Source organism: Xiphophorus couchianus, chromosome 8, assembly GCF_001444195.1.
Source record: "Xiphophorus couchianus chromosome 8, X_couchianus-1.0, whole genome shotgun sequence".
In the NCBI taxonomy this organism is placed as follows: Eukaryota; Metazoa; Chordata; class Actinopteri; order Cyprinodontiformes; family Poeciliidae; genus Xiphophorus; species Xiphophorus couchianus.
The window spans coordinates 27,537,796-27,564,166 of record NC_040235.1 but is presented as its reverse complement, the minus strand read 5'-3'; the positions used below and the strand labels follow the sequence as shown (position 1 = coordinate 27,564,166).

Sequence of the window (26,371 nt, the reverse complement as noted above, 5' to 3'; positions counted from 1 at the left end):
TGTGGTGGCGCTGCCCCAAGAACCACAGGAGGAAACAGCATGAAGACTTTACCAGTTTGTTTGAGAAGTACTTGGTTTGTTTTGGTGCATTTACCCAGAATGCCCTGTGCTACAGACCGCTTCCTGGTATAATTTTTAGAATAATTACATCTTCTATGAGATTAACTCAAGGTGTTAATGGACTGTACAAGACTATATATGGAATAAGTTCATGGAAAGCACTAATTTATTACTCTTTCCTCGTTTCATTATGGTACAGGGGCACATACTTGATTTTTTATTTTCAAATAAAATCTTGCAAAATGCGGTTAAGATGTTTTTACTTTTACTTCATGCTATTCTCTATAAATCCTTTACTATTTTTACGATTACAATGACATAGAAAAAGAAAAAAAAAACTCCTTGGAAATATTTCTCTCAACACATGCGCAAATTAGCCGACAGTGTGACTGCTGCTTCAGTGACCATCTGAATGCAGCCTTACACTTCTACTGACCACCTGACCATGAACTGCAGCAGACCCCTGCTGTGATTGGCTCAGCGCTCTTCATCCAGGAAGTTGGTTATGCTTCAACTGAACCGCCTGGATGGCTGAAGTCTCTGTCTGTCAGTAGCTCTGCTCTCAGCGACGGACTCAACCCTAATGGCTCGTCTCAGAGCCAGCAAACCCCACATTCAGAGCAGAGACACACTGATGTGTTTTGCAAATTGTGTGGTTTCAGTTTTGTGGTGTGGGTTCACATTGTCAGAATATAATGAAGACTGACTGCTGTAAAGAGAGCCGTGTCGTGTTTTGGTGGAAACCTGTAGACAGTGTGAAGCAGCTGCACCAAAATGGCCTCACAGACAGGAAACTGCAGCAGCTGATAGAATTTATCTGGACCATCAGGAACTTCAACATGTTAGCTTCTGGTGCGGCGAGGGAGGCTGCAGGAAGTCCAACAGCGTTCAAGCAGCAGGACTCTGAGAAGTGAACTGCAGGGCGGTGGTAACATGGGAGCAGAGCCTGCTCCACATTGTTAGAGGAGGATTGGGATTTCACTGTCTGGGAACCAAAACTCTGATAACGATTAGGATTTAGCGTGATATCAGTAAAGAAAGTGATCATGTTTGACATCGTTTTACCTTTTGAGCCGCGCTCAATACATTTCAAAAATATCAAACTATTGTGCACTGCCTTCTTATACAGCAGAACTACTTTAAACAAGCAGCCACTTGAGAGACACATAATTGTATTGTATAATTGTATAATTGCAAAAATAATTGATAGAATAAATGTTTAGGTAATCATTTATTCTATCAATAAATGTTTTAGCTTTAGCAAATGTTTTAGCATGCCACTAAAATGTTGCTCGTTTTTGTGGCATGCTAATGGAATTTAACGGTTCTGGGTGTTTAAAAAAGACAAACCTCAGGCTGACTGTGAGCTCAATTAAAGGCTCTGAGCCAAGACTAGCTTTTCTATTGTTCTTCAGGACAAAGTGGAAATTGGCAGCATATTAAACCTTTAAACAACTTTTGTGTCACTGTCAGAATGTGACTGTTTGCTCAGCATGGAGGACAGCTCAAGTTTAGGCTTGTTCTTTTGTTCCTGAGGAATTTTTAACATTTACCACATGACTCCAAACAGTACATTTTGACTATTCGTGTGAACTGTGCAATAAATTACTCATATAAACTAACTGAACATGTATGTAAAAATAATCCTTAGAAAGATTTAAACATCATTAGTTAGATGATGAGGGAATATGACTGATGTGATTTATCTGCATTATTAACCTGTAAACAAGCCATTTCATACCATTGTGCATAAACCAGCGCAAATCTGTTTTTTGTTGCACTTGTGATTTTCATATTGAATGGTGGTAAACGGCAACAAAATGCCCACATCTATCCATCTATTGTTCATCCCATTCAGCTCAAAAATAACTTCTCTCGACTTATGGAGTGCCTCAAGGCCCAATTTTGAGACCAGATTTGTTTTGATTGTATATTCTTCCCCTTGGGTCAATTTGTCACACACACCTAAGGAGAATTTAGAGACAGGCATGTTTTTGGACAGTGGGAGGAAGCCAGAGTACCTGGAGAGTATGCACACATACACAGGGAGAACATGCAAACTCCGTGCAGAAAGACTTTGGGCCGGGAATCGAACCCAGGACCTTCTTGCTGCAAGGCAACAGTGCTACCTACTGCACCACCTTGCAGCCGGGCCAAATTATTTCACACTATAAATTTTCCTTCTTCCTGCAATTTTACTTGCCTTTAAAAGTGAGCACAGGCTCATTTCGGTTAAAAATTAGACATCATTATATGTTTCAAATTAAATAATAGTAAAACAAAAATGCTGATTTTGATAGCTCTTATTGAAGGTATTAACAGTGCTTCAAGCTACTTATTTTAAAGTAGGAAAATTGAAATTGCCTTGTTTGTATCTGCAAAGCCCAGGACACTCTGGTAATGAGATTTTTTTTTTTATCTCAGTGAGTTTTTGTCTTCCCGGTAAAATAAAAGTTAGAGCCAAACAAGCGACTGTTACTGGTGAAGTGGTCCAGGGAGCCTAAGCCTGATCAGTCTGGCTCTTGGATAAAAACGTTGATGCCCATAGTGGGCTGTGTGAGAAACAATTGGGCCTTCAGAACTGAACCGCTGCTGGAGCGTTCCAGGAGAATATGGGGCCAACCGCTGACTGACAACACTCTGAAGTGGCAGAGAGAGCAAGAAGCAGCATGACTTTGCGGCTGTGTGGACAAGAACGGGTGGAAATGAGGGAAAACATGACACTTACCCCAACCTGTTGTTGCGAGGAGCCAGCTGAGCCCTGATCCCTGAACGGAGCGTCACAGAGGACACGCCCCCTGCTCCTCACTGGACGGGCCTCATCAATCATGGATGCAGAAACAATCATTACACATGGCGGGCGAGGCAAAAGGCAGGACTGATTGGATTACCATCAGTAAGTAAGCTGGAAGCTGAAAGCAGCTAACAGCAGCGATGCATCAGCTTGCCTGCCGCAGCCGTTTCCATGGCAATATCACCAGAGACCACTCTGCCGTGAGTTAGCAGAGCGCCTCCAGAAAAACTTTTCACACCCTCTAAAAGAGGTGGGCATTTAAGCATAACATTTATCATGAATATAATTAATGGATTAATAATCACGATAAGATTTTGATTCATTGTCACGATAAACTTCAATTAATGTTGTTTAAAATCCCTTCAGACTGTCTGTGTGGTCTGGATTATTATTTTAATTATTTTATCCACCGTTTGTTCAGTAAAGGTGTGTCAATAGATATCAATACATTTGAAAACATGATTAAATGCAGTTAAACTGTTTTAGTGATACAAATCTCACTTCTTCATGTGACTGTTGTCCTAAAGAAGTATTTCACAAACTCCATGTTTTTCAAGAGCAGGATTTAATTAGGCCTGTGGAGCTGTGAATAATGTGCCATGTAGTCATAACCATACAGTTCTTTAAAAAAACAGCAATATCTCTTATTATCACTTTTATCATTGCCAATCACCACAAAGTATCATGATAAAACTTTACGTTCATATCGCCGTCTGCTACCATCCAACTAGGGCTGGGCTATAAATGCATTTTGTCAATTAATCCAATTCTTGGTTTTTGAAGATTTAATCTTTGGAAAATCTGGATTTTTTTCCCTCCAATGCACGCTGGAGGTTTTCATGATTCAGAGTGATGTCAGCACACACAGGGCGGCCATCTTGTTTACAGCTACTATTTATTTAGACTCTAAATTCCAGTGACGTTTATGACAGGATATTACCAGAATAAAGTGGGAATTTTATGAGACCAACATGAGAAATAGAAAGATTAAATGACGGCTGTTGAGCATCTTGTGAAGTTACACTTCGGTGTATGATTTACTCAAAATAAAAATAATCTTTAAACACATCAGCTTCAAATTATCAGCAGTAGCAAGACTTTGAAACAATTGTGCAAACAACTGAGTTTATTTAAAAAAAACTTCCAACATGGACGGAGGTGGCGACATCAGATCCTGATAACTGAGCTATTTTATGGTTAAAATGCTTTTTCCTTGTAATTTTAAGAGGTGTTTTTTGTGGTTAAGTTGAGTTTTTATTCTGCTAATGTTGTGACTATGTTCTGGTAACATCAGGCTCTGAAATAAAAGCCAAATGAGAGAAAATATTTTTTGTCATTTGTAACTTATTTTTAAGGAAAAAAAAAAAAAACTAAACAAAACTAACCCCCCAAAAATAAACAATCAATTAGAGCTTATTGTAACGATCTGATGTGATATTAAAAAATGTAAATGCAATAGTAACAAACTACACAATAATTTTCAAAGCCTAAATAGGATACAGGATTTTCAAAAAGCCTGGCCACAATTTCTCAACTTTGGGCTTTGACTAGGCTGTTGTAACAAACCCTTCCATTTTAGGTTTGCTAAGAACAATCAATATTTCAATGTAATCAATTCGACATTAGGCATGTCACAATCTGACATTTTACTGGACGATACATTGTCACAGAAATGATTGCGATAAACGATAATATTTGGTTTTGAGATCATTTTCAAATAATATAACTAATAAATAATATATGGAAAATGTCATAATAATACAAGTTGGCCCTTTCAATGACCTATAAGCTGGAACACTGGACATATGAAGATAATTCATATGTCCAAAATAAAATACGACAAAAACAATAAAAGGAAGAAAAAAAACATGCAACCAAATGCATAAATAAATTGGATTATGATGTCTCAGTAAACAAAACTGACCTTCAAAAAATATTCATCATCAGAATGGAAACTACTGAGATCATTTAAATTTATCATGTCATTAATTTCTTATTGCGACAGCCTTATTCAATAACAAAAAAAGAAAAAAAAGCATAAAAGTCGATACAGACTGAGCCCCTTTCATCTCTTAGGCCACCAAGTTGCCGAATCATCTTAAAGTAAAACACTTTTTGTTTAATTGTTCTTACTTTTTAAAATTTTTTTATTAAGGCTGCAAACAACTTCACATCACCATTTGCTGAGAAGTGTGAAACCACTGCCATTTGTAGTCAAAGCAGAATAATTGTAGGAGTTCTCTGCCCCACCCCTCTGTTTCCTAAAGGAACGCTGTTCCTTTTCCTTGACTCTGATTGGCTGTACCCCCGGGAGCGGAGGTTACCACGGTCAAGTGTGCTACCTTCTGCAGTAGTGCCCAGATAGTTTCCATTATAAGTATTAACACATATTAAAACTCTATTAAAATAGACAGTTCTACGTGTTTTTAGTTGTCTCAAGTATTTGACAACATTATACCCAACACACATTTTCAGGTTGTTGAGTTTGCCTTAAAACAGAGCCAGACAGAAGCTGACAGAACCAGCAGCTAGTCAGCGTTAGCTTGTGAGCTTTAAGGTTCAATTGTGGTCTCATCTGACAAGAGCATATTATTAATACTATTATTATTAATATTACTCACTTCCTCCAGGAAGCTACAATACTGAGATTGCAACTCAACATTGCACACGCTCAGTCATCGTAATTGTTCTGTAAATCTGACCAATCACCTTAATGTTTTGTATTTCCTTCTTTTCTGACCAATCACTGCAATTCAGCTGAATCTTGACCAATCTCATTATCCCCCTTCTAATTCAACTTCCTGTTTCCCACGGTATCTTGAAAGCCAAACCTGACAGCATGAGTGACTCTAAATGTTAATATCAGACTTTTTTTTTCCTGAGAGATGTTCTGAAAGATTTGCTTCTACTGTGTCTACAGTTCATCTTAACCTGGATGAGACAATATGGAATTATTCTTTTGAACTTTGACCTCTCCTCAGGACAGGATTTGATTTGTGTAAAGCTGCTATGTCAAGATGGACCCTGAAAATGTTCACTTTAATCACGAACCATGTTAAAATCCTGTGTCTTTGTCATGTGCAGCGATTTCACTTTCTAGTAAGACCGGGTTATGGCAAAAATAAAACTTAAATAAACTGCAACTTTGACTTCAACATTTCAAAAAAGGTGCTGCAGAAATCAGTCATTTTAGGCCACAAAAATCACAAAGAACATCACATGGTGAACATGGCTACGCTGTCGACTTGAGGCAAACTGCTGAAGGAACTTATTCTCTACTTCACAACTATGTGCTACTTCTTGGTAGCCTCCGAAGCCAAATAGAACATGAATCTGTCTACAAGGCAAAATGTGTTGTTTTTTCCCCCCAAGAGATTAGAAAATCTTGCAACAGCTATAAAGCTGGTAAATATAGCAGCATATTTTCTTCTTGCCCATTTTTCTCATCTGCGTTTCCGTTCCTCTGTGACCTTCAGCATTTTGGGCAGCATCTCTGTCCAGCTGACTGATCCGCTGTCCAACTATCATAACAGCTGGAATACATTAGTCAAACAATTACTACACGCCAAACAGTTCTATGCAATATAAATATTGCACAAACTGATACTGCGATGACCAGATATTCGTGACATATTATGAAGCCTTAGTTTTCTCCTTTTCTTGTGTTAAACCAACAGTCTAAGCCTACATCTGATCAGTTCGAGGCGGCATGCTGGAGTCAAAGACAGGCACACCAACTCTGGCAGATGGATATCTGCAAGTTTTTTTCACTGCAGCACTAAATGCATTTTAAATTGCCTCTCTCGTGCTCGGTCGTTGCGTCTCTCTGCCTCATTTCGCCGGGCGATGCTGCGCTCTGGGAACCAGAAGAGGCTAATTATGTGGAGCGCAACAATTAAACAGCTGCTGTGATGGAAAAAGGTGAAGGACGACCACCAGCGACTCATGAAGTCCGGAGTAATAATCAAATGAAGAGATGAAAGTAGACGCGAGAGGAGACGGAGCTAAAAGTGAGAAGCCAATCAGAACGGGTCGGGTCGACCTGCAGCTTACAGGTTCCAGCTTTAATGGACTGATGCTCTTCAGGCAGATTTGCCTCCATAAGCCTGTCTGACACGTCCTGAGTCCATCAGACATGGCTGCTACCTGACCCACTGCCTCTGAACCTGACCCACCGGCAGGCTGACCACCCGGCTGGACTGACTGGTCTCTTCCTCACTTCCTGTTGCTCTGGATGCTGGTCTGAACCACAGAAAGTCCAACTCCTCCACAAGCAGCTCTGCTCCGATTGTCTCTCTCACATTTATACCCCGTCTTGATTTCTGCAGACCTCATCATCTGCAGACATGAAGACTGCTGACCAGGCGTTGGAGTCAGTCCGTCCCGCGTGAGGCACGCCGAGCCCTGACCCTCTGGATGAAGTCAAATGGAGAACGAGGGGCTGGTTTTACCAGGCTACCTCCGAGTGTGTTGTTCTTTCAGCAAATTACTTTTTTATTTTGTCTTTCCACTCCAGTTAACAATTACTTTATTACTAAATTAGTTTACCATTATTTCAATAATCGATTATTCCAATTAATCGTTTCAGCCTTACTTAAAAGAGCAAATTTTAGCGTTTGGGAAATTGCCAGGCGCAAAAAAGGTAATTATGGCAGGAAAATTAAACTATGATACCCATCATTATTATACATGCAACTACAGGGTAGAAGCTCTGACTGCAGGTAACCAGTTATTAAATCTGCTGGTATCAGCCGGTTAAACTCCCAGGCTCTCTCAAGTAATTCACGTCTGCATTATTAGCAAGTTTACTGGAAAAGTAATACTAAATTTAGTTGGTGTTTGTTTATAGACGTTGGAAGAGAATGAATATCATAAATGTAATAGAATTTTCATTATTGTAAATCATCTGTTCTTAATAACTCACCTGGTTAAATGAAGGTTAAGTAAAATGAAATAAAATGCATTATTATTTCATTTACATTTTATTAGGTTGTTGTGAAACTACTGACCAACTGTGAGAATCTCTTCTGGCCCATTTCTAACCCCAGCCGGACTCAGACCGCACACCTCACCACTGTCTGGCTGCACAGCCCCTCACTTTCACCTGACTTCCTCATGCAGCAGCAGCAGTTCCCCTCATGGCATCTCTTTACATTCTTCCCCTAGAAACATACAGAGACGCCCCCACTCCTCTGGACCTGCTCGATACTTGCCAATGAAGCATTTTAAAGCATGCGTGTCTTTAAAAAGACACTGTAGGAAAACGGAGCTAACTCAGGGACATCTGCACCGATAACTATGCCAGCAAGAAAACTACCCTGGACGGTGTCCGTCCAAATGAAGACCCCCACCCCTTTTACCGAAACGTTCACCCGGAAACGGGGGACGTGTCTCCGAGGAGAGCTGCCCGCGTCAGGTCACACATCTGCCGCTGCTGTCAAGTAGCAGGCGGCGGTGACCAGCGGGGGATCGCCGAGCAGGTTAGCTGCTGAGCGGCTGCTACCTCCGGCTCTCCTGTTAGCCCTTCCCTGTACCCCCCCACCGCCCCGCTCACTTCCTGCAGCCGGAGAGAAGTTTACAGGAAGAAAAGTCGCCTACCTTTGATGGGCCGTTCAACGGTAGAGAGTTTGTTTTGGTCTTTGGTCGACATCCTCGCTGCCTGCTGGCCGCGGGCGGACACGGAGCTGAATCCGAACCAAACTTGACAGATTCCTCTCCAGCTAGCAGGCTAGCTGGGCTGGGCTAGCCGCGCTAGCAGCGGGGCGTCTCGGAGCGGCAGAGAGGACAGCCGCAGTCAGCCTCCAGGCCGAGCAGGACTCAACCCCGACGCGGATAGGAGGAAGGCGCTGACGGAGATAATGTCTCTGTCCAGCTAACTGTAGCAGTTCCCGAGCTCTGCGGTGCAGAAAAGCCGAGCCGCTGTCACCGTGTGTGTGTCGGATGAAGCGGCCCGGGGGAGCAGCACCGATCTCTGGCTCCAGCAACACGGCGCCGCGCCTCAGATCATATCCCGACTTTATCCTTTTATTCTCGGACCAGCTGCATCTGTTACAGGCCGCTGCGCTTTGGGGTTTTTTTTTATCGTGATCCGATGTGTCGTCCAGACCCTCTGTCGGATTACAATAATCTGCCGCAAGCGGATTTCCTATAACATGGCTCGACGCGGGGATCTGTGGGTAGTGTAGTATTAATGTGAAATTTAGGCGCCGCCTTCATACTGTAGTCGCTGAGGCCAATCCATGCAGCTGCCAGGGCCCAGACTCTCAGCTCTTTAGCTCAATGTTCCTCGCCTAGTTCCAATAAAATGTCACGTATATATTTCTCTCAGTTAAATATATCACAGAAAAGTTCATTTATGTCACTGATTCAGTTCAAAAGGCGGATACCAAGGAATTGGTCATCTCTGCTGCTTGTGCATTTTTTTCTGCAACACTTTTTCTTTTCACAAAACTTTCCGTTAACATGACTGAACAAAGCACTCTGTGAGTGTGAACAACCAGTTTCTTAATCAATCACCTTTAGTGGTTTTATGTCCTTGTGGAGGGTGTGGTCTGAAATTAATCACTCTGTATGTAGTGAATCATTTACGCGTTAAGTTTCCATTTTTAAAGTGTATTACTAAATGAAATCATCTTTTAAATGATATTCTAATTTATTGGGATGCTCGTAACATTTCAAAAAGTGGGACTTACAAATTAAAGCTTCATAAATGCAAATACTTAATAAAATTGGTAGTATAAAATAAATGTATCTCAAAAAGAAAGCGGTACGATTTCCTGAAAAGGACTTTATGTCACTGATTGGTCCACTTTTGGGTTAAAAATATTATTATGAAAGATGAATTTAAGAACAATGTTTTGATGTGCTAACAGTTTTTCATGCTGACAATTCACCTATGAGATTATATTCACAGTAATCAGATGTATGTTAATAAATTGCCCCCCAAAAAACTTTGTATATTTTTGCCCTGGATTACTTGGGTGTGGAATTATATTCTGGTATCGATCTGATACCAATTCAATACAGAGCCTGTATCGTCAATACTTCTACCGATACTTATTATTTAAATATGATATACTATCAGACTTAGGACCTTTAGGTGTTTTTGTAGTTTTTCCCTTAAAATATTTTGTTAAAACCAACAACAGTATTTAGATAAACTGTTTAGGTGTCGACAAAATACTTTGGTAGCACATTTATATGATAAACAGAACCAATACCTTGTCCTGTGTGCACTGATTTATAAATAAACAAAGTGCAAAGGATTATCATTTGAAACCAAATCAAAGCTAAATCTTTTTTCAGGGTAGAATTGAGAAACTACAGCCCAAAAATCAAAAAACATTTAAAGAGGGAGTCTGAAACTGAAGTTTATAATGTCGACTTATCAACATTATGGATATGCTGTTCTAATACAAACTGACTGAAAATCTATTTATTTTGTCACAGCCTGATTATTAGAGAAGCTGAAGCTGATAAGGATTCCACAGGTTCCCTCTGACCATCCAATCAGCAGACTGACTGCTGAAAGAGGAGCTGTGCCTAAAACGATCAAAACGTTCAGCTGGACTGAATGTGCTTCCTGGAAACCTAATAAAGCTTTGAAACATCAGAGTTTGTTTGTTGTTGTATTTTTTTTCGTCTGCTCTGCTGTAGTCTAATGTAACATGCAAACAGATATTAAAAGTACTGAAGCCACAGTACAGTGACTGAAACCTTCAGTGAAGTACTGCTGATCTAGTGTCTGCTGTGCCACATGGGTTTTACGAGCACAGAAAAGCAGAGTGGAGCAAGCCCGCCCCCGTGTGGACACCGACCAAACTACAATAGAAAAACAGAAATCTGAACTGACACATTGGAGCACAGCGGGCCAAAATCAGGCCTCTACTAAGTATTTATGTGGCCCTCTGAAGAGTAGAGGGCCACATAAATGGAACTTTTAAGATAAAAGTTGTCTGCTTAAATATTATTCTATCAATCAAATTAAAGCAGATTTTTTAAAAATCTGCTTAAATAAGATAAAGCAGATAAATAATGTAAAATTTAATTTATTTTTAAGACGTACTTATGGAATGCAGAGACAACTATTTATTAATATTCTAAGTTTGGTAAAGCTGCAATATGTAACCTTAAAAGAGTATGATTTCTACATATTTGTTAAAGCTGTCACCATGTTGTGACAGCACAATATGAGACAGATCATCTGTGAAAAGATCCATCTCTTCCACTTCCTCCCTGAGCTGCTGTCTGAAGAAACTCAACGCTCCCGTTCAAAAACAACCAATCAGAGCCAGGAGGAGGGGCTTAGCTCTGTCACTCAAACTCAAAGTATCAGTATCCATATCAGTATTGGTAACATGACACTGACCCTGTATACTTGTAATAGGATTAATACTAAAATATGAAGTACACTTCTAGCTGCAGCATCTTTGTCAAATACAGGCCAAGAAATGTAACCTGAATGTTCTTTATTCAAGATGAAATAAAGTGAAACAAGCCTCAGCTGTAAATGGTATAAAATCATCAATCGTCTTTAAAATTCTCCCTTAGTCCAGTAACCGATTTTCAAGGTGCTCTCTTGAAAAGTAGTCCAGTTGTGAACTAACCTGAGATCTATCAGGATAAATATGTAGACATTATTACATAAAAGTTTTACCCAGCAGGAGAAATTGATTACAAACAATTTCTGTGTGTGTTCTCAGAGCAGGACAATTCAGCAGCGCCTGGTGTGAGTGAACCTGCACAGCAGAAGATCATGTCCAGTCCCAGAATGTTCAGCAGCTTCACTCAGCTCCTTCAGACTAGCCAGCAGCAGTTAGCCAGGCTCGACACTGGGCTCAGAACCAGGGTCGGTACCAGGCTCAGCTGCAGGCCGGCGCCCGTGCATCCATCATGACGAAGAACCCCAGGGAGTACGGAGGAAGCTTCAGGTGTTCTGCTGGAGGGAATTGAGTGCCGTTGAGCTCAGGGAGAGTTTTATCATCCACCATCTTCAGCAGCTCTCCATTCAGCTGAACAGACCTGCAGGGAAAACAGAACACACTCATTGCGCAGTCAGGACAATGCAGGCAAGGGCGGTGAGAATCAAGCAGAGCTCCAATAGTCCGTAAAGAGCCAGACTGTCACGTTTACTGAAATTCTGCTCATAACAAGGTTGGTGCATCAGCCTCAGTAACTTTCTCTAGAACCCTCGAAGTTCATCTGGTCAGTTTGTCCCTTTCACCACTAGATGTCACCCTACTCCTGCTCATACCTTATTGCTACATGATCGCTACAGTTCACCATTAGATGGCGCTCTCAGTCAAACACAAAGGCCTTAGTTTTGCTGACATCAGCAATGTGGCTGAAAGCAGAGGTCCAGCTGCATCAGTCTGGTGTGTTTGTGTCCTTTGTAACTTCTGATGCTGACCTGACTGAACCGAAGTGTCCAGCAGGCAGTGGTCTGGAGAATTAATGACCCTTCCAAAAGCACACAGTGGTCCACAATGTCACTGTAATGTCAGGAACCCAGGAGAACAGAAGAACTCTGAATGCACCAGGGTCAGTGGTTAGGTTATATACTCCCTCCTGCCCCTAATTCTGTTCTCATTGCTTTTATATGCATCAGTGCACACACGCTGTGGGATTCACATCCACCCAGTCCTAACTGTTTCCACACAGACTGCCCTGGAAGTAGAATGGAGCGAGAGGTGGGTGCTGAAAAATGCCTCATCTTCTCCTGTCTTATAGTTCTTATTTCTGTTCTGGCGGCTTCATGTCAGTTCATTCAGATCATCAGGACAGGTGAAGTGGTGAAAGAGTTTATTCTAATCAGCAGACTGTTTCCTATAAGGAAGGGGCATGTGAGCTGAAATCAGTCTCTCCATGTTAGCAGCGGTTGCTAATGACATACTGAACTCTAACGTCTCTCTATTCCACCTTCTGACCACCGCCAGGCAGAGGTGTGTAAAAGAGCGACAAAAGCAAAGGAGGTGGGTCAGCAGACCCAGCAACAGTCTTCATTCCCTTCAGCTGCCACTTCATATTAAACACGCCTCAACTCTAGGTGTTATTGAGTTGCTTCTTAAAACACATTTGTACTCAATGCCTTTTAATGCAGAGTGAGAGATTCATTTTTGGCCCTTTCTATGTTTCTGTTTCTGCTGGGTTTGTATTTTCTTTAATGTCGGAATTACTGTGATTTGTTGTCTTTGCGTGCAGCACTTTGGCCAATGGCAGTTGTTCGTAAAGGTGCTATGTAAATGTAATTCGATTCAGTCAGAGGTTAGTTCAGATTTGATGCAACACAGACTGCTACTGGTGCACCCTTCTGCCCACAGCATCACCATCTACCACTATTTGAAGAACTTGGGTGAGATGACATTTACATTTCCTTTTGGAACGAAGTGTTTTTCAACTGAATTAAAGAAGGATCAAGAATGTAAATGGGGGAATTTTTATATAAATTTGACTATTTTGCTAATAAATGCCTTGGACTTTATTTAACCATTTAGCACAGAAACATTCCAAACAAATAGCTTAAAATCTCAAAAAAGCCGCTGCCACAAGCATCTGGTCCATCACTGCCCACAAACGTTCCTCTTTCCTCTGGGAAAGTATTCTGATTTAAACCGCTGTCAACGATTCACATGACAGGAAGCACCGACAAAACTAAATTAAATCTTCCGCGTGACTCGGTGGCTCTCAGTTAGAGGGAAAAAAGGCTGTATTGAGAGGAGAGAGACACCTGGACTGCAGTCCCTCCTCCCCCGGCTGGTTGGACTGGAGGACAAAAGCGTCCACTGTGCTGCTGGAGACGAGGGCAGGAAGTGAGATCCTCACTGGCTTCCTGCTCAGGTTCATCCATATCAGCACCACGGCTCCGCCGGGGTAACTGCACACACACAAAACACAGCATCTCACCTTGGGCTTTCACCAGATCTTTACACCAGCTTCACCACTTCGAACCGCCTTGAACTTCAAAACGCCGGCAAACATTTCCTTTGTCTCGACCTGTTGATAAGTTTGTTTCTCCGTGCTTCATGAGCATGTTTGTCTCATTTCTGTGAGTACCTCTTCCTGTTGGCGCAGTGCAGATAGAGCCTCACTCTTTTACTTCTGCCGGAATCAGAAACGAGCTGAAACTTCAACACCTCCGGTCCGACGAGTCTCTTGTAGAGGAGCGACAGCCAATAATCCTGGAAGAAGAGTCAGTAATTCAGTTCGCTAGAGAAGCGTGATTCAGAAGGACGCCAGAAAATCAGAGAGAAAAGTATGGGCGAATAAAATCAAACCAAAATAAAGGGTCCAGTTTGTTAAGATGTTAAATTGACCTTCACTCTGGGTTATTTTATTTGTGTCTTTTAAAACCAGTTAAAACTCCTCTATGCAGGGTGGGACTAAACCCAGCAAAGATTGATCCTTGGTCCAGCATGAAGACCAGAAGCAAGCAAAATTAGACAGTCAAGCCTTCAGATTTATTCCTGCCCTTACTTTTGTGTATATGCTATTGCCTAGCAACTAAGGTGGCAGAACGTGTTTTTTGCATTAGAGGATACTGGGGACGAAAGCAACACCATCAGTTCCACCATCTAATGACAGAAGTCATGATATTCTTTCATTATTTAGCCATTCCCTCCTCCGCCCCACAGGGCTGAATGCTGGTGTGTTCCAACAGGATCGTTTCCACATTAAATGAAAATGGCTAAAGTTACTCCGATAGTCAACAGGAACCCAGATCAGATTCCCGGCTGAGCAGGGAGTCTCTGGCAGCATGGCTTCATCCGGACCCTGATCCGAGACATGGTTCAGGATGACACGATGGTCCTGGTGTTTCCGCCTATCATCAGCATTCTTCTTATCTATCATTCCATGCTTGCTCTTATATTCCTATATCAACAACTTCTAGATCTATTTTTCACTCAGTAACGTTTTTATTATTTTGACATCAACTCACTGAGTGCTCTTGTAAAGACACGCAGTGGATTGAAAGGACGGTGATCACCATGAACTCAGTTTTTGGAAGTGCAGAGCCGTCTTACCGGGAGAGGATCCAGGTCGTCATCGATCATGTGGTAGCTCCCGGCACCGACCAGCACCTGCCTCATCACCACATCCAGGCCCAGCCTGGCTCCCAGGCCTAACTTATCCAGCCACCTGCACACACCACAAGTCTGATTAGTGAAAATATCAAGTGAAAATATCCAGCTTAGCACAGGCCCTCATGTCAGCATGAGCTGCTATCAAGCTAACATTCTTGCAATTAACTTTGTATTTAGTCTTCTCTTTCTCCTTCTTTGCTTCTTGAATGATTTTCTTCACTTTTCTCAGGTTGTTTTAGATTTAGTCAAAGGCTTTCAGTAGTAAAATATGAGGTGTATTAATAAAAGGTTTCTGGGTTGCTTTGGATTAAACTTCAGCACTGATCTGTTACATTATCATTTTATGAGACCATTTTATGACAGCAGTCAGCTGCTCTCCTTCCCCATTTGGATCCAAAATCCATTGCACCATAAAACCATAACATCGCACAGCTGCTGATAAACTGTGCAGACTTTTCAGTTATGCCTTGTAAAGTGAACGTCGTCACACCAGTCGAACATTACAACCATCATCATTAAAGATAGATTCAGAAACTCATTATCTTGTTCCAATTAGTCCTGTTTGTCAGATTAAAAGTAACTTTTAAGACTAACAACCAGGTATAACTGGGAATTAAATACACTTTCTGTGTTAAAAATGTTTTTTTATTGGTCTGATGTAATATTATGATTTCAAATGTCATGTTTTCATTAACAGAATGTTATCATAATTAACAGAAATAAAGGCTTGAAAACATCCATCTGTGTGGAATTAATCTATAAAATAGGTTTCACTTATTGAGCTACTGAGTGAAACGAACTTTTCAGTATTCTAATTAACTGAATGATGGTAAACGGTAATGTGATGTAATAAACATGGCGTTGATGATGTCATCAACAAACCCACTGTCATCTGGTCAAAGCAGTGGAACCGTGAGGATCAAGTTCATTTAACACAATTCAGCCTGTGAGAAACTCCAGAGGTCAAAGGTGAACGCTTCAACAGTCACCTGATGGACTGTGTGTCTAATCAGGAGCACCACAGGGCACTGTTCTCTCACCATTCCTTTTCACTTTCTACTCTTCAGACTTCCAGCACAAGTCGGACTCAGCTGAGTATTTCTGGTTCTGATGAGCATCTGCTTTCTTTTCCAGCCCTCAGAATTACAGCCTGAACACATCGTACAGCTTCAGCTGATCCTCAACATGAGCCTGTCTCAGCAGCAGTGATCACTGAATGAATCAGGACTTTATCTCCTAAATAGTTCTGGACTCACATGAATCCAGAGACGAAGGTGTCCGACAGTCCCCGCGCGCCGCCTCCGTAGGCCGAGCTCGTCTCTCCGAGCCACACCGGTTTCCCCGGAGACTCCTGCTGTACTCTCTGAGCCACACAAGGAATAAACAATGAAACATCTTTGTCATCAAACCCTCAGCCACCCAGCTGCTGCAGCCTGACACTGTTACCTCCAGAACTTCGTTGGTTTTCAAAGCCAGGGTGTCCAGAACGTCAGGATCTAGAAAATCCTCTAGTGAAGTGTCTCTGCCATTCACATAGTAACTAGGAGACAGAGGACAGGACAGGACAGTGTGACGGAACCACCATGTGACAGTAGCCATCGCTTCAGGGATGATTTCATATCTAATCAATGATTGGCTGAGCTCAGGGTGTGAAACCACAGAGGGACCAGAATCCATCAGCAGCTGCAGCAGTTCCAGCAGCACTGACTGTCCAAAAACCCTGATGTGACCATAGATTTGTTTGGACAGAGCTTCTGCAGTGATGCTGCAGCTGATGTTTCTGTGCTGCTGAAGAATATGGGCGGCGTGGCAACAGTAAACTCACTGGTGCCAGGTACAGGCGTTGATGGCCTTGGCTCCACTCTGCAGGAAGCTGCAGCAGAAACACGGGGAGGAAACAGTTAGTGAATTTATAAAGTTAAACTAAAGCAGAGTGAGGATCCACTGACGTCTTCTTCAGTCCAGTCATGACGCAGTCAGCAGGTTAGACTCTACAAACATCACAGCTCCCTGCAAACTCACTCACTGTTTACATCTTTGCTGGCATTTGCTCAACCATGTGCAGTTTTGCTCATTTTTAACATCATTTCTGCATCAGTTTTTCTGTTTTTGATGTTCACACATTATGAACATTTTTAAAAGTCATCCTACTCAGATGCACATCTCTTGGATTGTGAGTACAATAAACAGCACCCTCTCCACCACATAGTGGACAGACAGCAGAGCACCTTCTCACATAGGCTGCTCCAGCTCCGCTGTCGTAGGGACAAATACAGGAAATCCTTCCTGCCACATGCCATCTCACTGTACAATAAAAGCTAAATCATTGTTCTGCACTAATCTGTCCAATTTTGCACAACTGCACTGTGGCACACTTGCTGTACATATATTTACATATACATACTGTATCTGCATTTTTTTGAATCTTTGCAAGGACTGCTCTAAGTTGCTTTTTATATTGACAGCATGTTATATTTTATTTTTATTTTGTCTACAATTGCTACTCAGTGGTGGTTGTTGTGTGTCTTGTCTCTACGCTGTAACTGCGAAGTAATTTCCCTGCTGGGATGAATAAAGTAATTCTATTCTATTCTATTCAATATTTCTATTCTAATAACTGGGCAGTATTTTTATGTTAGACTCTTGTATAATATATTATTATTACTGTTGTTATTGTTCATCTTGTTTTTTATATGTATATGTTTAAGCACTTATTTGAAACTTTTTTGTGTAAACGTGCATGTCTTCATCCTGCTGTTACATCTGAATTTCCCCTCTGAAGTTCAATAAAAGGATTTTTGTAGATGTTCTCCTTATTATTCATAAGAAAATAAAAATGTTCATAGAGAAAACAGAAGCATTATAGTTCCATTTGTGATGCAGATCCACGTCCGGTGCAGACCTCTCCAGCAGATCTGCCCTGCGGTCCCGCGGCTGGCCCACATCGGGTCCGAACAGCCCGGCGTCCCGGTAGAGTTTGAACTCTGACATCATCTTTCTGAGACGGGTGAAATCGACTCCCAGCTGATTTCCATCCACACGGATCCCAGCCTTCTTCTCAAAGCTGTTTGGCTCTGCAGACACACAGAACACTGTCAGTATGAGACTCTGACCACAAGGAGACACGGAAGTGAAACTCAGACGTCACATAAGAAACCACAGAGTTTCAGTATTACTTCAGATTCGCTGCAATTATCTGTAAAAAGGGAAGAGAGAAAGAAGAAGCTCATCTGATAATCGGCTTAAAAATCCTGACTCCCATAAAGCTCAATGTTCACTGCTGAATTTGGATCATGATAAAACCACACAGACTCAGCTCCTCTCTACAACAAAGGAACAATCTTCAGAAATCCATCCAGCTTTCTGTTTGTTACAAACAGACTTTGTTTTCTAAAGGAACTTGAAACTTGGAGCTGCAGACATTTCTCTCTGTCCTTAGAGATGAACTGACAGCAGCAACATTCCAACCACAAACTTCCACTTTCATCCCAAACTCAAGTTTTTCTTTGCTGCTTTGGAAAGAGAAAAATGTAAAGTTTAAAAAGTTTAAACTCTGATTCTGTCCAAAGTTTAAACTCTGACATCATGTTTCTGAGATGGATGAACTCGACTCCCAGCTGCTTTCCATCCACACGGGTGTGTGTTGTCATATCAACAGTCCTCTACCAACAGAGTAAAAACATTTTTACCAGTGAGTACTGAGAAGTAGATGTGCAGGTTCTGGCTAGTCTGAAGGTGCTCAGTGAGAGAGGCGGGGGAGGGGCTGCTCTGTGGGGTCTGCAGCATCAGGGTGGAGCTGTGTGGAAAAGACAGCGCTCAGTGACAGCAGGCGTTTCTGCAAACCAAATGGTTGCCATGGGGGATTAAAGGATTCCTCAAACGTGTGTGAAGGAATCAACGCAACACTCCAGGTATGTTCATGATGAGGGAATAAAATGATAATATGATGTAAAGTAAAAAGAAAAGTGGATTTTACACAATACTGCTCCTTTAATATTTGTGGAGACATTAAAAAATCCAGTAGCTCTCATGGTTTTGTGTTAGATCCAAAGAGCTGCGGGTGTCGGATCCCTGACCTGAGCACTGCTGAAGGCAGCTGGGTGCACTGGATTTTATTTATGGGTATCAGATTAAAGGGAGTTAAATACAATTGCAGATTACACTTTTTACTTTAAAACATTTTTTAAACAGATACAAACCCTTGCATGTAGTACTTTGTGCTGGGATATTGCATAAAATCCTGATAAACTTCTTTTACATTTTGTGATTGTAAGATTACAAAATGTTTCAGGGGTGAATGTTTTTGCAAGGCGCCATGTTCTGAACAAGATACGTTTCCTGATGAAGACGCCCTCCTGTTCCTTCCTCAGCCCTCTCAGCAGAGCGAAGACGAGATAATAACTTCCTGGTTCTTAACACACCACAGATGGAGACGTTAATTAATCACTGACTGAGTTTCATCTCAGTGAGCAGGTTAAGGCTACATGGATGTCACCACGGTGTTTGAATCTGTCAATGTCTCCTTCCCTTGTGAGTTAGACTTAGTTAGCAGCACCTGACTAGCTGAGCAGTTCATGCCACTGCCTGAAGCCCACTCTGCTCCCTCAGTGTACCACTGAGGCCGGTGTCTGAGTCAGAACTGTGAGAGCGGATGCTAACCATTTCCCAGCTCCCAGGACATCTTGTATTGTTTGGAGTCGCAGTAGCCGAGCAGAGAGCGGGCGTTGCTGCTGTTCCAGCTGTTTTCTGCCGTCCGGAGCAGCGCGTTCAGGCCGAAGATGAGATCCAGGCTGCAGCAGCTGCTGAAGGAGTGCAGCAGGTCCACGGTGAGCTCTGACAGAGACAGACAGCCGTCAGGAGACACCCGCAGCTTCAGAAGACAGCCGGCCGGACATCCAGAACCTACCCGTGAAGTGGATCTGGTTGTACTGGTTCTGCTGCTCCTCCTTGGTGAGGACGAGCTGCTGCTGGGCCCAGTCCTGCTTCAGCCTCTGCTCCACCCACCAGGGCAGCCGGACACTGCTGCAGGGCTCACCTGAGGGGGCGAGAGTCACTCGTCACAGGATAAATTCTCCTGGCTAAAGGAGCCATCAGAACACAAACTGTTGAACACGGCATTTATTTCTGCAAATACGTTGCAGTCCTGTAAGCTGGAGGAGTCTGATACTGCATGGTATTAATACGATACCGAGTAAATACAGCGCCAGTATCATCAACCAATACCAATACTTATTTAAAAATAACATTTCAAGAGGCAAACTGTTATCAATCTGACAAGAGAAGTCAGTATCAATCTGAAAATTGATGAAGACGCCCTCCTGAAAATGATACCGGCTTGGTATTGATATTATCAATATTTCTGGATTGATCCGCCCATTTCCACTGTAAATAATGGTTTACATAGCGTGTGCAGTGTGTTTATTATGCAATCTGTCATAAATGAAAAACAGCATCCAGGATTTCCATTTATGTTTGTTTAGTAATGGCTGTAAAAAAAGGAATTTTGTAAAAATTAAAGCAAAATTTATTTGCTTTAATTTTGAATCTGTTACAATTAAAGGGGCGATAGTTTGCATTTTTAAGGCACATAATGCCATTTTATAGAAAAATCTGTTGATATAAAAATACTGTTTCATATCAAATATGATTGAAAAGAATTTTACTTTCTGATTTTTCTTCTTGAAATTGGGCCTCTGTCAGTGTGGCAGTGAGAAGAAGCTCCTATAATGAGCTCAGCAGATCCACAGTTCCACCGGGTGTTTGCTAATTGCTGCTGGCTAGTCTGAAGGAGCTGAATGGGGGAGGACTGCTCTGTGAGGGGGAAGCTTGGAAACTGCAGCTCAGAGGAGGAGCTACTTCTCTGAGGCGCTGGGTCGGCATTTTGCACAACTGAATGGTTGCCATGGAGATTGAAGGGTTTCTCAAACATGCAAGAAAGAATCAAGGCAACACTCCAGGTATGTTGTTGAGCAGGGAATAACATTATAACATGACCTAAAGCTCAACAAAGTTGATTTCACATAAAGATATGTTTAAGATATGTTGCTGCTAAGAAGAAGAAGAGACCTGGATCCAGCTGCTGGCTCCTCTGAGGACTGAACACCATGAAGTCCTGCTTGGTTCCCCCGAACCTCAGAAAGGCTGGACTCAGAGCAGTGGCCAGAGTCCGGATCCTCTGAGACCTGCAGAGGAAACAAGGCGGACAGAACTCAGCACAAACACCCGATCACAACCGCTGGTCCTCATGTAGCCTGCTGACTGTCTGCGCTGAACAACATGATGACATCATCATCATCATCATCATCACCTTCATTTTTCTTATCAGCCTAGAGGAAGAAGCTTTGTCACTACTCTGCTACGTGTCTCATGGTGGTTCTGAAGAGCACAGGCTGACATGCAGAGGGGAAAATAAGTATTTGACACGCCACTGATTTTTCAATTTTCCCTTCTTCCAAAGAACAGTGTCATCATAGGTACGCCTCAACTGTGAGGGACAGAATAATAAGAAATAATCCAGAAAAACAACATTTCATGATTTCCAAGCAGTCGGCAGAGAAGGTAACAGAGAAAGTAACTGATGTCATGAATGAACTCATAACTTTATCAGTCTGGGAAGTGTTACAAAGCAGCGGGGATGAAGCAGTTATATATTCTATTTTACTGAGCTGTATTTAAAATAATAGTCTAGGACACGATTCAAGGCTTTTTATTTGTGTTTTATTAATTATGTTTTGGTTGTTTAATTTATGTTCTCTGGGTCTCGGCATATTCAGTTAATTTATTTGTTCATTACTGAGTTAAGGGTCATTATTATGCAAAATCCTCTCTTTTTTAGCTTTACATCATGTTACAATGTTATTCCCTTATAACATTTTTTTTTATTACAGCAGCTTCGTTCGCCAGAGCAAAAGTAAAATAACGCAGAAAAACAGAAGAACAACTTCTTACCACCTGAACTCTTCTTTTCTCTCGCTCTGTGTGCTTTACTCCACATGCACACCGTTGCCATGGCAACTGATGCTGCTTTTTTTTACTTTAAATTTTTTACTGAGCTGTAAAATGAGGTACACTCTAAGAAATAATCCTGCAAATTTACTGTAAAATACTGGTAGCTACAGATGGTAGCATTTTACTGTAAATTTACAATATCTGCACCGTAATTTAATCTGACAGTGGATTACTGCTAAAGTAAATGCCAAGATTCAAGAAATCAGTTATTAAAAACTAAGCCTTTTATGCAGAGAGTTAGTCATGATTGCAAAAACACTGGTACAAAAATGTAAGAATTACAGTAAAACTGGGTTTTACTGGTCCATTTTTGCAATCAAAGACTCAAAAAATACTGTTAAAGAAAATTATCACATGTCCATGGTTTTAGTATTATTAAAAACAAAAAAAGAACAAAATAAAAAATAAAAAATTAAACACGGCAGCAGTAACACTTGAAAACCAGTAATAGTTAACTTAGGACAACACAACATGTGATTCTGCGGTAATTTACTTTACTGGCAGTTGTAATTTTTTATTCAGTATTCTACCAAATATCATAACAGTATGTTTCTGCTGGAATTCTGCCATAAATTTACTGACATTTCTAAGAGTGTACACTTACACCGTGCTAAAAGTTAATAGTAAAATATTGCATCCTTTTTGCAGGTGTGAAGGAAAATTTAGTAACAATGTTTAAATAAATTTGAATGTACACTTTATGATGTTTCTATTAAAGGTTTGCACTCAGTTGCAGCTCAACAGGACATATGCTCTTCTGACCCTCCTCAAATAAGTGAAGAACAGGGTGTTCAGCAGTTAGAAATGTGAGACATGGCTAAGGTGATAAGCCTATTTTGTAGAAGTTCAGTTACTAGTATCTGTTTAGCCATCAGCAGAGAGGGTTTTTGGAGAAACGCCTAAAGTTGAGCTGTGAATGTGTATGCAACCCTGCTCGACTGAAACTTACAGATAAGTAACGTATAGATTTTTACCTGACACTTGAGCCAGGGGGTGTGACTAAGTAATGTGTGATGTATCCTATGTAAATGAGGGGACGTTCAGCCCCAAGTCAGAACTCATCCGATTCTCACTGAGATGTGAGCTTAGTACGTTTTCTCCATTTGCAAATGTTAATTAAAGTTGTGTTTGTTCTCTTTGAAAGCTGAAGGTTGGTCTCGAATTTTGTGCAACTTAACACAGGTATTAATACAAAGCAAAACGTCAATCACAAGAGTCATGTGACTATTGTCCGGATATAGGCCTATCATTAGTGAGAACACATGGGGCCCTGGTGCCACTGACCCATGAACCGCCAAATGTTTGCTTCACAACAGAAACACACAAGGGCTTAAACTCTAAATTACACTAATAAAAAAAACTAAATAATTTGTAACAATAAAGGAAGAATAAATTAATCAGGTCTTAAATGAACAGCTTGGAAAAAAGGGAAATTGATCAGTAAAACAACTACAGGAGTGAGTGAGGCTGGGATTTCAGTTCAAAGATGAAATGAAAGTTGTCAGTTCAGAGTCATTCTGAAGTTTGAGTCAGAACCAGAACCTCACAGAACAATCAGAACCTCACATAACAATCAGAACCTCATAGAACAATCAGACCCTAATAGAACAATCAGAACCTCACAGATCAGAACAATCAGAACCTCATAGAACAATCAGAACCTTACAGAACAATCAGAACCTCATAGAACAATCAGAACCTTACAGATCAGAACAATCAGAACCTTACAGAACAATCAGAACCTCATAGAACAATCAGAACCTTACAGAACAATCAGAACCTTACAGAACAATCAGAACCGTTCTTATTCTGGCTTTAACTTGAACTTCGGAGTCAGAATCTGAAGGATGTAATGATTTGCAGAGTTTGTCTCTAACATCAGAACCTGTAACCGGATAAGAAGCTGTGTGTCTCTGCTGCTGCTGCTGCTGCTGCTGCTGCTGCTGCTGCGTTCATCGTCCTCTTTTAAACCAGACTCCGCGCAGCGGCGAAGATTAGCGAACAAAGCCTTGACTTTAGCAGCTCTGTAGTGAATCTGACGCAGAGTTGTGCGGACTGAAAGTGTGAGCGGCTGCCTGCCTGCTTGGAGCGCCAACCCTCACCTCAACAGCAGCATGAACCTCTCCTCTGATGCCAGACTGGCGTCGATAGTGAAGGACAGAAAGCGGGGGTCCACCCGGCGAAGCACCGCCGACAGGTCCAGGTCCAGGTCCAGGTCCGGATCCTGGTACAGCGGGCTTCCATCGAAGAGCCGGTCCCCTCCGCTCCGATAGGAGAAGAAAGTTAGAAGGAGCAACAGAAAGTAGTTCATGTCTCCAGCTGAGAGACACTTCCTGCTGCTCAGGTCGGAGACCCGGCTCTGCTGGCACCACCCAGCGGGGAGTCAGCCGTCAGCCCAGGCGGGACAGGAGAGGAGGGACAGACTTCTCTACGGAGGGACACTCACCTCCGGGTGTCTGTATGGAACATTAAAATGAACTGAAGCTTTTGCTTCTCTGCCCTGACAAGATCCACAGGTTAAAGGCTGGTTGCCTCACAATCATGTCAAACTCTCAATCTATTTTAGGTCTGGACTTTGACTAGGCCAGTTATAACACCAGATGTAATCCATTTCATTGTAACTCTGGCTGTTTGTTTTTGGGGTTGCTGTCTTGCTGAAAAATTAAGAGTTTTCCAGCCTGCAACAGGGTTTGTTTATGACATGTCTAGACAGACAGACAGACAGACAGACAGACAGACAGACATACAAATAGCAAAGACCAAAATCGCAAAAGTGTTTGTTTTTTTTTACCCCCAAATCATTTTTGGGGTAAAAAAGGTAATTATTTTAGGAAGGTGATCATATGTAATGTAACAGTACTGCACAATGCCAGTACTGTGGTAATTGAATAGGTGAGAGATAACAGAGGTAATAATAATAAGAAATGTTACAGATATTTCAACAGTTTATTGATGCTACATTAACAGGTGGGCATTCCCTCATAGCCTGCACACCTTCAGTAAAATGTAGTCAATAAGCAGCTGCATGAGGCTGTAGTAAAGAATCACCTTTACTGCAGCCTCAGGTACAGCCAACCCCCATCTGTATTGTCACCTGACTTTGAGTCAAAGATGAGCAGAACAGGACTGGCAACATTCAGCAGCCATGCATGTCACCCAACCCACTGAGCCGGAAGCATCCTGAGTGAAAGCAGGCATTCTGGAAATGATACAGCGATGGCAGAAAAGCTGGAGTGAAGCTCAATGGCTGCATCACCTGAGTCTCTTGTCAGGTGAAGTTTATTTCTACAGCAGTAACAAGGCAGCTCAAAGTGTTTTACACCATAAAAAGATCAGACACCTCCTCTTTCAAAACATCAAGTCATTCTGAAAAACTGGAATAACTTCCAAAATGATCAACCCTCTGATCAACAGAGCAAATTCATTTAGTCACTTATAGTTATATTTGTCCTTTTAACAATTTGGATGGGGAAACTTGTCAACAAATAATCAATTAAAAAGTATATTATAGTTTCTTCTAGTCTATAATGTCCGACTGTCTCAAGCCGTGGGAAGAAAATAATGTCTCAGAAATTGGAAATGTGGAAACGAAAGAAAGGCGCTTCATTTGCTGCTTGGGCTTCCATCTGCGTTACAGCTCCCCCTGCTGGGCGGACAAAGGAAGCTTCTGTGTTTTTCCACTGTCTTGATAAATAAACACACCAGGAAGTGAAAAGAAAACTCGAGTGAAATGAATGCAGTGTTACTGGTACCGATCTGTCAGATAGGGAAACCTCCTCCATACGTCTTAAGACTTGTATGCAGCCTTGCTAATTGATCTTAACCTTTACAGTGTGTACTTGTGAACAACCCATTTTGTACATATGTACTTATTTTACTATTTTTTACAAACTGTCAAACATTTAATTCATTGAATTCAGGTGTTCTGCTCCCCTCCATGGCCAGAGGTGGAAACTCCATCAGACTGCCTCTCCATGTAATGAGTCACTTTCAGGATCTCTGTTCCTTGCAGTGTGTTACTATCTGTGCAATATATCCAGTCATGTCATTTTTTCACTACTAAATATTCCGTATTGAACTGTTCAATATCATAATGAAGCGGATGCGATTGGGAATGGCATCAACTCACCAATGAAGTGGTGGGTAAGAGTCAGTGGATGCTGAGACTCAGCTTCTGATTAGCTAAAGAACGGCAAACAGAGAACTTCTTGGAACAGATTACTATATCCTAGCAACTGAACAAGTCTTACATCTGGACTCAGAGAACAGTGGGAGTGATAAATCAGGGTTCTCTGTCCGAGAATCTCCTGGATGAATCTGGATTTGGGAATTCCCAGAAGAATTTGAATGAGTGTTTTGTTCAAAGTGTAAAGTTTGGAGCAGAGGTGGCGTAGAATCATCTTTTGGGTTTGGTCCTTTACTTCCATTC

The 26,371-nt window shown here is 41.7% G+C and overlaps 2 protein-coding genes across 4 annotated transcripts in view; both read right to left on the bottom strand.

The window, feature by feature from the left end:
• Positions 1-9,301, bottom strand: part of ppp3ccb (protein phosphatase 3, catalytic subunit, gamma isozyme, b) — a 32,755-nt gene extending 23,454 nt beyond the window's left edge. The window contains exon 1 of one of the 3 annotated variants that reach the window (XM_028025243.1): positions 8,453-9,301. In XM_028025243.1, coding sequence (XP_027881044.1) covers positions 8,453-8,504 — 52 coding nt within the window. In that variant the 5' untranslated portion in view covers positions 8,505-9,301. The remainder of the gene's footprint in view (positions 1-8,452) is intronic. The other 2 variants (XM_028025244.1, XM_028025242.1) reach the window with 2 other exon arrangements.
• Positions 9,302-11,280: 1,979 nt separating this feature from the next.
• hpse (heparanase) lies at positions 11,281-24,398 on the bottom strand. The gene is made up of 12 exons (XM_028026201.1): positions 24,045-24,398; positions 21,001-21,116; positions 19,841-19,969; positions 19,594-19,767; positions 17,837-18,008; positions 16,760-16,807; positions 16,381-16,474; positions 16,191-16,297; positions 14,875-14,989; positions 13,907-14,031; positions 13,581-13,727; positions 11,281-11,875 (listed from the first exon to the last, which is right to left on the bottom strand). The coding sequence occupies exons 1-12, from the start codon at positions 24,251-24,253 to the stop codon at positions 11,716-11,718; spliced, it is 1,596 nt and encodes a 531-aa protein (XP_027882002.1). The 5' UTR covers positions 24,254-24,398; the 3' UTR covers positions 11,281-11,715.
• Between the last annotated feature and the right edge of the window lie 1,973 nt (positions 24,399-26,371).

Coding starts and splice junctions, on each gene's coding strand:
- hpse (XM_028026201.1), bottom strand. CDS start 24,253: ATGAACTACTTTCTGTTGCTCCTTCTAACTTTCTTCTCCTATCGGAGC. Junction 13,728..13,906: donor CACTGCGCCAACAGGAAGAG/GTACTCACAGAA, acceptor GTGTGTGTGCAG/TTACCCCGGCGGAGCCGTGG. Junction 11,876..13,580: donor GAGGAGGGACTGCAGTCCAG/GTGTCTCTCTCC, acceptor TTTTCCCTGCAG/GTCTGTTCAGCTGAATGGAG.